Raw genomic sequence first — 18,167 nt, forward strand, 5'->3', positions numbered from 1 at the left:
ACTTGTGTCCCATTGGCACAGTCTTAGAAAAACTTGGATCTCCTCTAAACTGTGATGAGGCTCTTCCATTTAAATAGACAATGTAGTAAGTACAAAGAACACTGAATTGGCATCTAAAGAGATAGGTTTTGATCCTGACTTTGCTATTTCCTACCTGACTTTGGGCAAGTCTCTTAACTAATCTGAACCTCACTTTCTTGATCTATAAAGCAAGGGAAGGTCCTTTCCTTGATCAAAATTAATGATTTTATAATCTGTATAAAAACAAAACTAATCAGTGGATGAACATGTATAAATCACAATAGAAATGTTTTTTAAAACCTTCAAAACAATAGAGTTTTGTCAATCAAAACAGAAACAAAGACCCCAAGAGTCTTATGGAGGGGAACTCTATGATACCTCTGGTGGCTCAGCAGTAACAGACCTTGGCAGCTTACAGAGGAAAGGTCAGCATCTTCCTGGACTGGTAACCTAAGAAACTGACCCATGCACCATCATAGGATTTTAGGGCTGGCAGGGCTCTTAGAGATGATCTAATTCAACCTCTTTTTTATGAGTTGAGAAAGAGTAGTTACCTGGATTAAGTAACAGAGTCAAGTTTCAAACACAGGTCTTTTAACTCCAAATCCAATTAATCTTTCTAATTTGGCATGGGACCTCTCAGGGCATGCAAATCATAGACATAATAAGATTGGATATTTAGAGTTGAAAGGGACCTTTCAGGTCATCTAGTCCAACTCTAACCCTCTCCTTCCTATTTTAAAGATGAAAAAACTGAGGCCCAGGTTGGTTAAGGGACTTGCCCAAGATAACACTTGTAGTAAGTAGCAGAGCCAGAATTAGAACTCAGGTCTTTGATCCCCAAATCCAATGAATTCAACTATCCAGAGCTTACTTCCATCATCTGAGGCAGACAGTAGGAAAAGATCTCATTCAGTTACACTGAAGTGGGTGAACTCACACAGGAATATCCAAGGAATAGTCCAACTTTAATGAAAAAATGAAAGAGATTTCAAAGGCATTACCCCCAAACCTCCAAAACTATTATTATTAAGTTATAAGACTCGAAAACAACAAGGAAGTCCTTCCTTTCCTTTCTCTCCTTATCCCTCCCTGTCACTATTTTTTTTCTCTATGGATTTTTTCTTTCTCTAGGAAGCCAGGATAGTGATCAGCTGCTTTGTTGAGAGGTTTGAAACCATCAGTGACCTCCTGTTCAGCTGTCACTAATGTGCTAAGTAGCTTCTTGTCTTGTTCCTCGGCTAGGAAAATATTTGTCCTTACTCACACCCTTAATTGCTATTTTCATGCTATTAATGTGTTTGGTGCATTAACCTTTACTATAATTAAGTCTGTGTTTTGACCAGACATGCTGGGACACATCCATTTGTAATATTACTTGGTGGAGGCTAAGAAAGGCCAAGACCATTCTGCTTAATTTATGTTGATGGAGCACCAAGTTATCTGGGAGCTGCCCTTGGGGCAGTCTCTACATTCTCAGGGAAGCCAGAGAAGGTCCTGGAGAAGGTGGGCCAGGAGTCAAAGGAGTTTGGCTTTGGGGAAGGAGTTGGAGCCATGGATCTTTGAATTTCCAAGAAGGGTCATAGGTTGGAAAGTCAAAAATGGTCTTAGCTGCCAGCCATTTCAACCCCTTCCTTTTCTAGACTAAGGAAAAGGAAGGAGGCCGGAGAGGAAATGACTTGGGTCATATAGGAGTTTCAGCCAGAGCTCTCCATTAGCATCTGTTAAAGAGGAAAGCAACTGGAGGCAGAGACCAGTTACCATGGTTTGGACAAGTGAGAAGTGATCATGAGTTCTGGAGGGGAAGGAGAAGAGAGGAAACTGGAGTTTCAAGAGTCCCAACTCTCTTACTTAGAACTTCTGTAACTGTAACCTTGAGCAAGTCATGATTATAGCTAGCACTCAAAGGTTAGCAAAGTGCTCTGTAAATACCATCTTACACATACATCCCTGAGAGCTAGGTGCTATTGTTAGTATCATATTATAGCTGAGGAAACTGAGGCAAACAGAAGTTAAGGGAGTTTCTCAGGGTTATATGTCTGGTATCTGAGCACAAATTTGAACCCAGAGTCATCCTGAGTCATTGCCAAGTGCTCTTTTGGCTGTGCCACTTAGCTGCCAGGCACCTAGTCATCATAATACCCTGAAACTCAGATTCCTCATATTTAAAATGAAGAGATTATTCTAGATGGTTTCTAATGTTCCTTCAAACTCTAAATCTATGAAGTGATGAACTAAGAATTTATTTTTTAAATGGCAATTGATTGAACATGAGGAAGAGAGAGAGGGAGAAAGGAATCAGTACTTCTTATAGTGCCCTACTATGTGCACTGACTAATCGCTTTACAAATTTACATAGTCAAAACAAACTCCCATATTATCTATGTTAAAAAATGTGGCTCATTCTGCAGCATGGGTCTATAGCCTCTCTGTCAAGTTATAGCTAGAATTTTTCAGTATTTGTCCTTTGCCTTTGGGATAATAGTTGATGAGGGTTCTTAAGTCATTCAAAATTGTCATTATTTAGAGTATAAATTATTTCCCTGCTTTTGCTCACTTCACTCTCCATTATCAGTCCTCTAAGTCTTCCCAGATTCCTCTGAAAGGACCCTCTTTTTCATTTCCCATTATATAGTATTGTTCTGTTAGATTCAAATGCCATAATTTGTTCAGCCATTCTCCAGTCAATGTGCTCTTTCTCAGGTTCCAATTCTTGGCCACCACAAAAGAGCTACTTTAAATATTTTTGTGCACATAGTAACTCTTTCTCTTTCTCTGATCTCTTTGGGAGTATTGCTGGTTTATTCTTAAAAAAGTTCCAGGAATAGAAAGTCCACAGATCCTTCAGTTGCCAGTTTTGAATATTTAACAAACTTGAAAGGTGGGAAGTTCTTCCTTATGCCTAACATAAATCTCTCCTGCTGTGTTATAAGACCCTTGTAAGTTTTTGTCCTACTTTTACTAGAGCTGGCAAATGGTTGGTGAGCATCATTCAACTAAAAAGAATGGTACATTGTAAAGTCTTTCAATTATATTTGCTCCTCATGCAAGATTGATTTTCATCTCCTTCCTGCTGAAATTGTTATATCTATTACTTCCTCATTTCCCAGTTGGAGCTGAAAATCCTATCCTTTTTTCCCCCCACCGCTTTTAGAACCTTTGTTTTCCCCCTGCTTGGGTTCATTTTTAATGGGTCAACTTAGAGTAGGTCAGGACAGCTCCCTGTGACTTTCTGATCTAGGAAGGGCCTTCCCTAATGAGAAGCCACTCAATACCCGGTCTCTGAAGGTCAAAGTCTCCTTTGTTCTTGTCACTCTTTACCTGCTGGAGGGCTGCTCAGCCATTTCTCTCTCTGATTTGTGCTCGTCTCCTGATTCCCCACATTCATCTTTGTTGTGGTGATTCCTTTCCCCCTTTCAATTTCTATCCAGAACCCATTATTAAAAGTGACCCCTGCGCCAGATACTTGGCAGATGACAGAGAACTGATTAGTTCTCTGGCCAAGACCAGGAAATGAGCAAGATCTAGAAAGATCTGGAGCCTTTCCGGGTCATGTCTCCTTTTATGTAAAGACAGGGTAAACTGCTCAGATTTGAGAGAAGATGGAGTTTTCCAGAGAAATGATTGGTACCTTAATCTTGAAATGAGTAGCTATTATTTCATAGATTTTTAGAATGATGAAACTGGATGGAACTTGAAAGACTATATGCTTTTACACCAACATTTTATAGATGAAGAGCCTAAGACTAAAGGAAGGAAATTATTTACTTGAGGATTCTCAACTAATCAATAGCAAAGCCATAATTTTTAACTCAGGTCTTGTAGAGCCAAGTTCAGCATACTTTCCACATACCACAGTGACTTCTTGTCTCCTTCACTCTTTGTCTTAAAAAGGAAAAGTTCCAGGAATGTCACAGCCAAAATTCAGAGTTCCTACAATAAAGAAAAAAATTCTGCAAACATCAAAAAAGAAACAGTTCAAGTGCCAAGCATCTGGATCACACAAAATCTGGCAGCCTTTAAGAATGACTAGAGGAGATCTTGGTATACAATATCCCCCAAAGGCAAATGATATACACTGACAACCAAAAATAAAATACCTTGAATCTTACAGGGAAATTAATGGATTTTAAATGCAATAGAGGAGTTTTAAGTATTTCTGATATAAAAGACAAGAACTGAATAGGAAGAAAGGAAGGAAGAAATAAGCATTTATCTCATGATCCTCACAAACTTCCTGTGAGGTAGGTACTATTAATTATCTATGTTTTTCAGTTGAGGAAACCGAGGCAAACATCAATTATGTGACTTCGTCAGGATCACCCAGCTAGTAATTTGAGGTCAAATTTAAATTAATGTCTTCCTGATTCTAAGTCCAGCATTTTAGCAACAACCCTGGGAGTTAGGTGCTAACATTATCTCCATTTTTTACAGATCATTAGGTAGGGAGAGATAGACGTTCAATTACACATTGGGGTTACAGAGCTAAAAAGTGCTTGAGGCTGGATTTGAATTTAGGCATCCACCAGCTTCAGTTCAGTGCCCTCATTTTTTTTTAGTTGAGGAGTATCACAGTCTAGACTTAACTCAGCTCCCCTGATTCCTAGTTCAAAGCTCTTTCCACTTTACTAGACTGTCGTCTTGCCAGGGAGGGCCTTTCAGCTTGGCAGTTTCTGCCAGTATTTGCCCTGCTGAGATGGCAATGAAGAACCCAGGGTTGCCCCCACATTGAGATGAGTCTTTGGAGTGGGGCTTGGCTGCAGGAATAATAATAAAGCAGATAACTTCTTATCCATTTTTGTTGGGTTTTAGAATCCATCCTATGGTTTACTGTGTTTAAGATGTCATTTTTCTCTTTATACCCTGGTCACAGCAAGTTTATATCACTCCCTGAGCCCTGGAGCTACAGAGCCAGTGGAGTCCACCCTGTGACTCAGGCGGCCCTCTGGGGAAAGGGGATAAGTGGCTTGTGCTCTCTCTTTTCTCTCCTACTACAGGAGGTAGACATTTACACTGTGAAGACAGAAGAGCTCTCATTCACATCTGCATTCTGCCTCCAGATTCAGCGCAATGACTACATCCATGCCCTGGTCACCTATTTTAATATTGAATTTACCAAGTGCCACAAGAAAATGGGATTTTCCACAGGTAAGGAGATCAATTTTCTGTCCTTCTGGCCAACTGGCACCCCTCTTATAGGACTGGTTTCTCCTTAATGGTTTATGGAAAATTCTTGGGAAAAAATCTTGGAATATTTCCTTATAGAGTAGGAAGGAAGAAGGAAATTCCATCCTTGTTATCAAAGCTAAAATGAGGAATTCTGCTATTTAGGGTAAATTCATTAGAGTATAGGTAGAGATGGAACAGAAACCCTAGTTTGTCATAAGGATAATGAGTACTACCACTGGTTCTAGGTGTTCTATACAGCTCAGATCCTCAGGCCAGATAATATTCACTGTATATATATCCACCTTTCCCCTAGCTCCCACTCCTCCAAGGATGAAGTACTCAAGAAGGATACATGATGTCAGTGATGGTGGGAGAGAAAGAAGGAAGGAAGGAAGGAAGGAAGGAAGGAAGGAAGGAAGGAAGGAAGGAAGGAAGGAAGGAAGGAAGGAAGGAAGGAAGGAAGGAAGGAAGGAAGGAAGGAAGGAAGGAAGGGAGGAAGGGAGGAAGGGAGGAAGGGAGGGAGGGAGGGAGGGAGAGAGAGCACATTTCTTTCTCTCAAAGCATTGTACTTCCTCCTGGTGATCAGTGAGGTCTTCTTTCTTCTTGTGTGCTCCCCAAGTAGTGGTGTCCAAGAGAGAAGGAAATAATGTTGTGGTTTTTATTTTTCCCAACACTCTGGAACAAAACCCTAATAGGCCTGTGTAAAGAAATAGGTTCTAGCCTCAGTTCTGCCACAAATTAGCTTTGTGACCTTGATCTAGTCAGTGATAGTGAACCTTTTAGAGACTGAGTGCCCAAACTGCAACCCTCATGCCACATGTGAACCCCACTTCCCCCTCCCCTGTCTTATCCCAGACAGGGAAGGGAGGAACACTCCCATTGGGCTGTTGGGCAGAGGGGCAGGTGATAGGAGAAATGTCCTCAGGTGTGAATGGAGACAGAGAAGGGAGCAACCTCTTCTAGCACACATGCCATAGATTCACCAACAATGGTAGTCATTCATCTTTAGTTACCATAGGAACCTTATCTGTAGAATAAAGACCTGGCACTAAATATCCTCTAAACTGATTCCAAGGGCTATTCTTCTGAGGACAATTTCTACTTTTTTCAGTACACATGTCATATATGTGTGGCAGAATGTTTAATAATCACTTTCCCAGAAAAATAATTATACTCATGATACTTTTCAGTTTTATCTTCATTATTAAAAATTTCTCTATCGCTTTAAGCCTAGTCAATTAATGAAACAATAAATCAAGCCCTAATTTGTAGCACTTGCTGATTTCCAAGGTGTAAACACTCACACCAAACATTTAGCAGTCATCTAGGGAGCCAGTATAAGCTGGTTCCAGCACATCCTGCTTGAGGGCATGCCAAGCATGAGAGTGGTTGGACCACAGGTATTGGGGTCTGTTTTAGGGAGAAAAAAAGTGGCAGGGAAGCAAAGTGGGTATATAGCCTGAAAATTACAGGATCACAAAAAAATTAAAATTGGGAGGAAGCTTAGAAATCATCTAGTCCAATCTATTCTTTTGCATAGATTAAGAAACAATACCTGAGAAGTGAAATTATTTTAAAAAATATATAGTAGGAGCAGTCAGATAGCTTCATAGAGAAAGAGTCAAGCCTGGAGATAGGAGGTCCTAGGTTAAAAATCTGACCTCAGACCCTTCCTAGCTATGTGACCCTACGCAAGTCACTTAACCTCCACTGCCTAGCCTTTACTCCTCTTCTGTCTTAGAATACATACTTAGTATCAATTCTTAAACAAAATAAGGGGAGAGAGAGTGAGAGAGAAAGGAAGAAAGGAAGAAAGGAAGAAAGGAAGGAAGGAAGAAAGAAAGAAAGAAAGAAAGAAAGAAAGAAAGAAAGAAAGAAAGAAAGAAAGAAAGAAAGAAAGAAAGAAAGAAAGAAAGAAAGAAAGAAAGAAAGAAAGAAAGAAAGAAAGAAAGAAAGAAAGAGAGAGAGAGAGAGAGAGAGAGAGAGAGAGAGAGAGAGAGAGGGAGGGAGGGAGGGAGGGAGGGAGGGAGGGAGGAAGGAAGGAAGGAAGGAAGGAAGGAAGGAAGGAAGGAAGGAAGGAAGGAAGGAAGGAAGGAAGGAAGGAAGGAAGGAAGGAAGAAAGGAAGGAAGGAAGGAAGGAAGGAAGGAAGGAAGGAAGGAAGGAAGGAAGGAAGGAAGGAAGGAAGGAAGGAAGGAAGGAAGGAAGGAAGGAAGGAAGGAAGGAAGGAAGGAAGGAAGGAAGGAAGGGAAGGAGGGAGGGAGGGAGGGAGGGAAAATAAATATAATAAATGGTATTCATAGAACCCTAGATTGGCAGGGACCTCAGAAGGCTAAGCCAATCCTTGTCTGAAATGTGTATCCTATCCAATATCATTAATAAATGGCCTTCTAGTTTTTGCTTGCAGAGCTCCAGTGATGGGGCAGCCCCTTCCACTAAGGACAGTTTCACCTGATAGGAAGTTCTTCCTTATATCGAACCTGTTTGCCTCTTCACAGCTTTTACCTATAGTTAGAGATAGCCCAGCATATATATAGCCTTGGTCCTGGAGGTAGGAAGATTTGATTCTAAATCTGGCCTCAGATTCTACTTGTTGTACAATCCTGGACAAATCATTAAACCTCACTCTACCTCAGTTTTCCTGATATATTAAATGGGGATAATAATAGCACCTACCTCTCAGGGTTGTTGTGAGGATAAAATGAGATCTTTTTAAGGCACTATATAAATTCTAACCAGTACTACTATTAGTTCCTAGTTCTTCCTTCTGAACCTATAGAGAACAAATCCATCCCTTTTCCCTATGACAGCTCTTTAGATCCTTAAAGATGGCTATCATATCACCCTCTGTGTTCTTTTTTCCAGGCCAGACATCTTTCGTTCCTTAAATTATTCCTCAAGTGGCATACATAGTCTTTGGTCTTTCCATTATCTTGATTTTCCCCAGTGATTTTTCAAACATATCTAAGAGGATATGCTTCTACTGAATTTTAAGTTGTAAATATCTTAAATACCTTCAGTACCAGTGGAAAAATATAAATCTCTTGAGTAATCCTGAAATTTTGGGAGGTGTATGTGTGTGTGGGTCCTCCCACAGATTAAAAAAGTGAGGGTTATTTGTTTAGCCCTTACCTTCCATTTAAGAATCAATATTGCATATTGGTTCCATGGCAGAAGAACAGTAAGGGCTTAGGCAATGGGGATCAAGTGATCCCTAGGTCACATTGTATGGGGTCACATAGCTAGGAAGGGTCTGAGGCCAGATTTGAACCCAGGACCTCCCACCTCTTTGACTGACTCTCTATCCATTGAGCCACCTATGGCTGCCCCCAGACCAAGGATTCTTAACTTCTTTTGTGTCTTTTTTGATGATCTAGTAAAGACCATGGAACTCTTCTCTAAATTGTGTTTTGAAATGCATAAAACAATACATAAGATTAAGGAAATCAATTATGTTGAAATATAGTTACCAAAATATATATTAAAAACCAATCCATGGACCCTAAGTTAAGGATCACTGATTATAGAAAAGGTCCCCCTACTCCTGGCCAAAAAGCTCATAACCAGAATAATCCTGTAGAAAGAGATGTGAGTTCAAACACTTAACAAGTACTAAGATGTCCTTAAACATCAGTATGTGGCAAAAATTTATATATATAAAATATACATATGTGTATATATGTGTACAAATGAACACACACACATATATGTATGTATGCATAGGCATATATGGTTATGTATGTTGCTGTGCATATATACATCGAAGTACATACATATTTTTGTCCATATAACAGGTCATATTGCAACTCTTTCATTTTACCAATGCAGAAAGTGAGACTAAATTTGAGAAAGTGATTTATCCAAGGTCACTCTGCTAGGACCCAGTAGAGTGAGGATCAGAACACGTTTTCTATTTCTGAATACAGTGATCCTTTTATGTACAATGCGATCACTAATAGGGAATCTCAAGGTCTTATGAAAGAATGACTGGCTTGGGCCAGTCAAGGAGCAAGAGCATTAAGATGGCTGGGTCTGGAAGGATTCAAATGGTCACAGAGTGTTCCTGCTGGATGGGATAGCTGTGCAAAGGTGGGGCCTGAAGAATACTCGAATCAGATTCAGGCTATACTGTGGAAACCACTGGACTGGAGAAAGTTGGAGATAATACTGGAAAGGGAACTAGGGGCCGGGCTATACCCCACAAATCTCTGCTCCTCATCTATATAACTTCCTATTCCCTCCTCAATGATGCAGAGTAGGTAAAGTGGAGAAAAGGCTCAAAAGTGTGTCAACTCAGCACTCTTTTCATCAATAGAGTCACACATCTTTTTGCATACTGGCACCATCTGAAACATCCAAGGCTTAGCTGGAAGCCCAAGTAATTCTTTGAAAATTTGGGGCAGCTAGGTAGCACAATGGATCCAGTGCCAAGCCTGGAGTCAAGAGGATCTGAGTTCAAATCTGGCCTCAGACACTTTCTAGCTGAATGATCCTGGGCAAGCCACTTAACCTTGATTGCCTATCCCTAACCATTCTTCTGTCTTAGAATTGAAACTAGGACTGAAGTAAGGATTTAAAAAAAAAAAAAAAAGAAAAAATATCAGGTATATCAATGACTATAATAGCAGAAAGGTAGTGAGAAATAGAAGAAATATCAATGGAAAATTTAAGTTCTTTTTTTAAAAACATAAAGTTGTTCTTTTAAAAAATATTTTCCTTAAAAAATAAAAAAAATTAAAAAACAAAATAAAAATAAAAAATACTTCCCCATGTTTACATGATTCATTTTCTCTCCCTCCCCTTTTCCCTCCCCCCTCCCACAGCCAACAAGCAATTCCACTGGGTTGTACAAATGTTATCACATGATACCTATTTCCATATTATTCATTTTTGCTATAGAGAAATCTTTTAAAGCCAAACTCCAAATCACATAATTGGGCTCAAGTTCTGACTATCACTACCCAATTGTATGACCTTGGGCAAGTCAAGTTATCTCTGTGAACTTCAATTTCCATAACTGCAAATTGAAATTGAAAAGTACTTGCACTATCTGAATCCCAGAGATATAAGGATGGCAGAAGGAACACCAGGTCAGAGAACCTAGGTTTTGAACTGGATTCTGTCACTTCATATCTGTGTGATCTTGGCCAAATGACTTTATCTCTTTGATGATCAATCCTCTCATTTGGAAAATAATAACAATAAACTCTGAGGTCCCCTTCAGCTCTAAATCTCTGAACTTACAAGTTCTTTTTAAGCAGAAAGTCCTATCTGCATGAGCCATAATGATGATAATGGTCTCAATACTGCCGGGAGAGAGTACAGAGAAATAATAGTGTTTCAGGAAAAAAGTACTTTGTGTCTAATCATGGCCACTTTGAACCCTGAGTCCTGGAGCCTCATCAGCTGTATATGTCAGACTTGTTTTCCACTGGCATGCCCATTGACTCTAGCACTTCCCAGGGTCAGGACTTCATTACAGACAAAACCCTGTGCTCTTTGGTGAAGAAGATGAGCTGGGGTTATCAAGGGTTATAAGACGTTTCCAGAAGGGGTGGGAAGTCCACCACCATCAGACAGAAATTCTAAAGGAATCCTAGTTTTAGGAGGTATTTGTTAGGTCCAAGTCCAAAGTTAAGTCCAACTCTAAGGCCAAGTTAGGAACCTAAGAGGTTTTGAGTTTCTAGGTAGATGCAGGAATAGAGGGCAAAGGTAATAATTAATATTTATATGACACTTTTAGATTTGCCAAGTGCTTTACATGTATTATCTCATATCACAAGAACTTTGCAAGGTAGGTACTATTATTATCCCCATTTTGCAAATAAGAACACTGAGGCTAAAGGCAAAAGCTGAATGACTGGCCTAAGGTCATATAGCTAGTATGAATATGGGGCAGGATTCAAACTCAGGTCTCCCTAATTCCTGGTCCACTGCTCTATTCACTGCTATACCACTTAGCTGCCTCTGAGTAAGAGAACTTCTTTGATAAAATGTCTGTCTGCTCTCCTGTGCCTTCCAGTACCACCTTCTACAAACTGTGCCCAGTTCTTCCTGATTTTGAGATAATCAACATCCACTCCACCAGTCTCATATCATGTTGCTTAGTTGCTTTAGCCTAAAGGCTGCAGATGAGTAATTAAAGGTCTGAAACAAATCATTGCCCAAATTTTAAAAATCTTCAGCTCCAGGATTGACTCTATTCCTGTCTTCATATTATGGCTCTGGCCTTAAATGCCAAGCTCTTAGCGTGGCCCCTCACCGTCAAAGACAAACAGTGGATCTGGGATTAAAAGATTAATAATACCATAGGAGTCATTGGGTAGATCTAATTCTATTTACCTTTTTTCAGGGAGTACTAGAATCCCAGAGAGTCAATTCTATTGGAAAAATAATTGGATTTGAAATCAAAGTCTTGAACCTTGCATGTATGCAGCCTTGGGCAAGTTCCTTTAACTCTTTTTATTTTTATTTTTTAAACTACTTACTTTCTATCTTAGAGTCAATACTGTGTATTGGATTCCAAGGCAGAAGAGTGGTAAGGGCTAGGCAATGATGGTTAAGTGACTTGCCCAGAATCACACAGCTAGGAATTGACTGAGACCAGATTTGAACTCCCATCTCTGGGCCTGGCTCTCCCTCCGCTGAACCACCTCACTGCCCCCTCCTTTAACTCTTGGGCTCTCAGTTTCCTCACTTGTCAAATGGGAGAATTGGTCACTCAAGAAAGTTCCTTGTAGTTCTAAGTCTGAAATCTCATAATACTTTGATCTTAAACCTCAGGCTTCAGTTTCTACTTGGTCCAGGAGAGTCCTTCTCCTTTTCTTTCTTATTCTCTTAAAACGAACTCTCTCTCCTATGATTACTGTCAGTTCAACTGTAGTGTGGCTCTATCCAACCCACTCCTGAACATGATCTTGTCATTGCACTGATGGAGCTTGGAAATGATTTGCTTTGCTAGCTTCAAGTACAGAGATACAGGTTCAGAGTTCAGGTACAGAGGTGTTGGAGCTGGAGTATATGCCTGCCCATGGACTTTTCACAGCTAAAGGGTATTCCCTCTAATGGATGAATCTCATGTTGTTTTGTCCTCTGTGTACAAAGATCTTAACTTTGGGGTGGTGTGTAAAGGACTGGTCTAAGAGGCATTAAGACTTGGGGGTTCAAGTTCTGCCACTGGCAGATCTCCTGACTGTGTAATACTATTAGACTAAAAGTCTCAGAGCCTCCAGGCAATTCTGTAAGACTATAATTTACAGTTAGATCTCCAGTTTACCTTAGAGGAAGTTTACATACTAGGAGTCCCCTATACCAGTGGAATCATATATTCAAAACAAATTTCCCAAGAGTGGCTTTGGGGGTAGAGTAGGATTTCCTAGTGGGAGCCGGGAAGTTACTGATTCCACTGGGAATAACTTGATAGCAAAAAACAAACAACCCATGGGGCTATATGGAAAGGGAGTCTCTAATTTTGACTTACTGCTAAGTTGTGTGACCAGGACATCATTCATCATTTTATTACCATTCAAATAAAGGCACTGGGCTGGGTAATCCCAAAGGTTCCTACTCTAGTTCTAAAGTAGTCAGATTCAATGATTGTCAAGTTCATCCTTTCCCTATAACCTGCTTTGTTCCAATAGAATGTAATCACTTTGAGGGCAGGGACTATTTTGTTTTATGTAGGTATTCCTAGCAATTAGCCCAATATCTGTTGAGTAGAAGGCAGTAGGAATCTTGGCTAAACAGTTTTCAAATCTCTGAAGTACTGCAAAACAGAAAATGGATTGTTCCCACCCCAGTTGCAGACAGAACAAGAGAAGACATCCTAAATTGTAGCAAGAAGGATTGGGGTTAGGCCGTAGGAAGAACTTATCAGTTCTGGGGAAATAAATCAGAAAAAAAAACACTTTCCTTTGACAGACATTGTGTCTATTAATAAGTTAATAAGTATTTGTTTTTATCATTGTTGTTTAGTACTATCCGATTCTTCATCACTCCATGAACCATAGCATGCCCTTCTATCCTCCACTCTCTCTTAAAAGTCTATATAAGTTTGTGTGAGTTATTTCCACGACACAATCTATCCATCTCATCCTCTGATATCTTCTTTTCCTTTAGCCTTCCATCTTTCCCAACATCAAGATCTTTTCTAATGAGGCCTGTTTACTCATTACATGGCCAAAGTATTTAAGCCTCAGCTTCAGTATTTGACCTTCTAATGAATGGCCTGAATTAATTTTTTTAAGTATTAACTGATTTGATCTCCTTACTGCCCAAAGGATTCTCAAAAGTCTTTTCCAACACCACAATTCCAAAGTTCTGCACTGCTCAGCTTTCCTTATAGTCCAACCCACAAAGCCATAAATTGCAACTAGAAAAAAACCACAACTCTGACTGTATGAATCTTTGTCAGCAAGGTGATGTCTCAGCTTTTTAGTATACTGTCCAGGTTTGTCATAGCTTTACTTCCAAGGAAGAAGTGTCTTTTAATTTCATGGCTGCAGTCACCATCTCAGTGATCTTTGAGCCTAAGAATATAAAATCTGACACTGCCTCCATTTCTTCTCCATCTATTTGCTGAGAAGTGATGGGACCAGTTGCTGCTAACTTAGTTTTTTTTTTTTTTATGTTAAACTTCAAGCTAGTTTTTACACTCCCCTCTTTTACCCTCATCAAGAGACTTCTTAATTCTTTATTTTCTGTGATCAGAGCATTTCAGAGTTTGTTGATCTTTCTCTTAGTGACCTTAATTCTGGTTTTCGATTCGTCCAGCCTGGCATTTTGCATGAAGTACTCTGCATGTTCCAGGAACCACACTAAACCCTGGAGATACAAGTACAAAGAATGAATCCCTACTCACAAAGCATTTCCATTCTGATAGGAGAGATAAGTACCTATAATATATTTAAAAGCATAAATAAGAAGTTAATAGATACTTTACATATATGTATATGCACATATAAAAACAAAGTAGTTAAATACAAAGTAGTTTGGGAGAAGATTGGAAATGCTTTGTGTAGAACTCCTAAATCTCAACTTCATGGAAGAGAGAAACTCTATGAGGCATCGATAAGGAAGGTGTACTTTCCAGATCTGGGCAAAAGCCTGTTCAAAGGCACACAGCTGGGAGGTGGAGGACCATTCACAAAGAAAAGAGAGAAGGCCAGTGAGGCTATATCACAGCCAAACGAAGAGTACTAATGTCCACTGACTCTGGAAAGGTTGGTTGGGATCTTAAAAGCTTTAGCAGGAGAGTCCCCTGGAGTAACATGAGTTGGTTGAGTGATTCCCTGTTGGAATTGAGAAGTCATGTGATCTGATCTAAACTTAAGGAAGAATCACCTAACTGCAAAATTGTATATGGAGCTAACAAGGGAGCAAAGTTCTATAAAAGAGCTCCGATGATTGCAGGGATGGGAAAGTTGCCTATTGTTAAAGGTCAAGTTGAAATCATTCCACTGAGAGCGAGGTCTAGAGATGGGAGGTCCTAGGTTCAAATCTGGCCTCAGACACTTCCTATCTGTGTAACCCTGGGCAAGTCACTTAAATCTAACCCTTATCACTCTTCTGCCTTGGAACAAATACTTAGTATTGGTTTTAAGATGGAAGGAAAGGGATTTTTAAAACAAGAAATCATTAGATTGCTTCAATGGGAAAGAACACAGGCTGAAAGCAGGAAGAGTGGAAATTCCTACTATTTCAGGGGGTCTTAACATAGATCTGTTCACTGAATTCTGAAGCATGAAGACCAGGACAAGCGCTGACCACTGACAAAGCTCATTTTATGAGGCAGGCTCTGTTCTTGATCTATACCAGAATACCAGCCTAGAGCAATATTCCTTAAGGTCTGAGAGAGTCTGAGGAGAAATAAAACCTAATTCTGCTTCACATTCAGAGTAATTCGCTTGTGTAAACTCATTAGCTCAAATGCTGTTATTGACTGAAAATAGTTCAGGAAGTGTTTTGACTATAAAATGAAGAGGCTAAACCTGATGACCTCAAAGGTGTCTTCCAGATCTGATCTGAATTTCAATCTCAGATAAAGGCAATGCTGATGGCTCCCTAGTGAATTGTCTTGAGAAATATAGGATGTTTGGGGATAGTGGGGAGTGAATGTAACTTGGAATTGAATAAGTTGGAGTCAAGTCAAGTCCCTTACACTAACCTGCCTGTATTAATGTAGACAAGCCACTTTGTCTCTGTGAGCTTCAGTTTCCCCATTTGTAAAATAGAAAGAGGGGCTGGTAGTGATATCATTAATAAAGGAGATGGATGTATCTATCCTCTACTAACACAAGATGGCCCTTTTTCTGCAAAATATCTTAGACCACTGAGGGGTTAAGTGACTGGTCCAGAAATACAGTGTCCCTTCACCTATTGTGGGAGTTATATTCCAGAGACCCCTGGGAAGTAGTGGCATCATATTTATTTTATATATATATATATATATATATATATATACATACACATATTATATTATATTATACTATATTATATTACATTACATTATATGATACGATGTGATATGATATGATATGATATGATATGATATGATATGATATGATATGATATGATATTATTACGGCTTTATAAATCCTAACCACTCTCCTATAAACCTTTTCCACACTCTTATTAACCTATAGTCATTGAGCCAATCAGCATCCAGGATGCAGAACACAGCACTGTGGTTGGTTGCTTTGCATTCCATCAGCCAGTAATGTGCCGTGATGTGATATTGAATTAGATATATTTTTTAAAAAATGTGCCACTACAAGTGAACTATGACATATAGACAATATTTGTTAAGGGTTTAAATGATAGCTCAGAATTTTTTACTTCCTACCTAAGAGGGCAGCTAGGTAGTGCAGTAGATCGAGTGTTAGACTTGGAGTCAGAAAAACTCATCTCCCTAAATTCAAGTCTAGCATCAGACACTAGCTGTGTGATCCTGAGCAAGTCATTTAATTCTATTTGCCTCAGTTTCTTCATCTGTAAAATTAGCCAGAGAAGGAAAATTGCAAATCATTCCAGTATATTTGCCAAGAAAACCCCAATTGGAGTCATGAAGAGTTAGACTCAACTGAAAAATAACTGAACAACCATCTACCTAAGAAGACTGCCAACTCAGAATTTTGGTACCTGGGACAAATTCAGCTGGGGGTGGTGGACTAGTGCAGTGACCATCTAAAAAAACCCTTATGGTGTTTGGCAGAGAAGGCAGGCTAGCAAAAGGTGGGACCATGAGCAGTTGGTTATCAGCTGGCAGATAATTGCAGAGGGAGGAAGGAAAGCAACTTCCCCTGAGTGCCCTGGTTCAAAGTTCCATTTGCCTGGTACTGGTGAAAGCTCTGCTTGTGAGAAGAAAAAAAATGAACAAATGCATGAAAAATGCTTTGTAAACTGTAAAACTAAAAATATGATTTTGAGGATGGCATCCACAAGGACAACTACATGCAAGACACTTAGATAATGTTTGTTGGATTAAATTTAATTGAACCATGCCCTCCCACTGCATTGTGTACCTCTTTCAGAAAAAGCATTCTGTCTTGGCGAGGTAAGAACTGGGTCTGAGCCCAGTGAAGCACTTCTTAAATTCTCAAGAGGCATCATAATGGGTGACTGAAAGAGTCTGCTGGAATCTTCTTGTTTGAAGGTCTTTAAGAACAAGAAAGACACCTATCTGAGCTGCTGTAGGTGGAAGAGCGGGTGGATAGTACTGTCAATCATGCCTTAAGCAATTCTCAACACAGAACCTAAGACAAGACTGACTTTGGGTGAACTTTTGACAGAGAAGGAGCCTGGGAGCAAGTGGACTTCATTTGTTAGAATAATTTTAATTGCTTAGTATTGTGTATTAGTCCACCTACTTTCCCTAATGTATCCTTCCCCTCACTTCATACAGAGAGCCATTCTTTAGAGCAAATAATAAAAAAAAAGATGGGGGAAAAACAGTCTGGCAGAATTAACCAATATAACAAAAAGGGCTGACATGATATACAGTCTTCCACATCCACAGTCTCTCATCTGGGCAAGAAAAGAAAAGAAGTACCTTCTCATATCTCTTATTTGAGTCTAAACTTTACAATTTTGCAAAATTCAGTTTAGATTGTTCTTTGGTGGTATTCTTTCTATCTAGATTGCTCTAGTTTTTATGTATGTGTGTTTAGGAGTATTCTATCTTCCTTTTATATGTATGGATTTCTCTTGATGTTTCCTTTTGTATATGTGTAGATTTCCCAGTTGAAGCACATTGGTCCTATTCAAATGACCAATAGTTGATTAAACTAGTCATTACAAAGGATACATTTCCTTCACAAAGGACATATTCCTTACAAAGGAAGAATAGAATCCTTATCTCAACCATGGATGTGCCAGTACATCCTACCCACATTCTTAGTATGCCTGTGATCCCAACCATTGCCAACATAAATGTGATCCAATCTACTGACATGGAGCTTTCATAATAAGACAGTAGCAACTCACATTTAATCTGTTAATCAAAAAGCTTTTATTTAGCACATAGCATGTACTAGAATATATACAACTTCCTTGATTTATGAGATAAAAATGAAACACCTGTCCTCAAAGGACTTTACATGCAACTGGAGCTATTCAAAGTTTACAACATGAAACAACTGTAGGAGGTAGGCAGTAATGCCACCCATTTTACAGATGAGATAACTGTGACTCCAAAACTGTAAACAATATCACTTCAACATCACTCACTACAAATTTATGTTACAAAAACTCAGCTTGGACCTTGATGCTACTCAAAAACCCCTCTATTCTGCTTCTATCTACTATCTATAGCATATATACCCCAGCAACTATTTCAATCCTTCTCTTCTACAATTTTGACTTATTACACTTTCAGTAGAAGGTCTAACTTCCCTTTTCATTAAGAAGATTCAGGTTATCTGTGATAGATCCCTCAACTCCTCCCCACTTTCTCTGTTCCCCAAATTTTCTAAATATTATC

At 39.3% G+C, this 18,167-nt stretch overlaps 1 protein-coding gene across 2 annotated transcripts in view; it reads left to right on the forward strand.

The window, feature by feature from the left end:
• Positions 1-18,167, forward strand: part of PRMT8 (protein arginine methyltransferase 8) — a 160,729-nt gene that overhangs the window by 130,261 nt on the left and 12,301 nt on the right. For both annotated transcript variants that reach the window (XM_056799128.1, XM_056799126.1), the window contains exon 8: positions 5,019-5,169. In XM_056799128.1, coding sequence (XP_056655106.1) covers positions 5,019-5,169 — 151 coding nt within the window. The remainder of the gene's footprint in view (positions 1-5,018; positions 5,170-18,167) is intronic.

The sequence above is a fragment of the Monodelphis domestica genome, chromosome 5 (genome assembly GCF_027887165.1).
Source record: "Monodelphis domestica isolate mMonDom1 chromosome 5, mMonDom1.pri, whole genome shotgun sequence".
In the NCBI taxonomy this organism is placed as follows: domain Eukaryota; kingdom Metazoa; phylum Chordata; class Mammalia; order Didelphimorphia; family Didelphidae; genus Monodelphis; species Monodelphis domestica.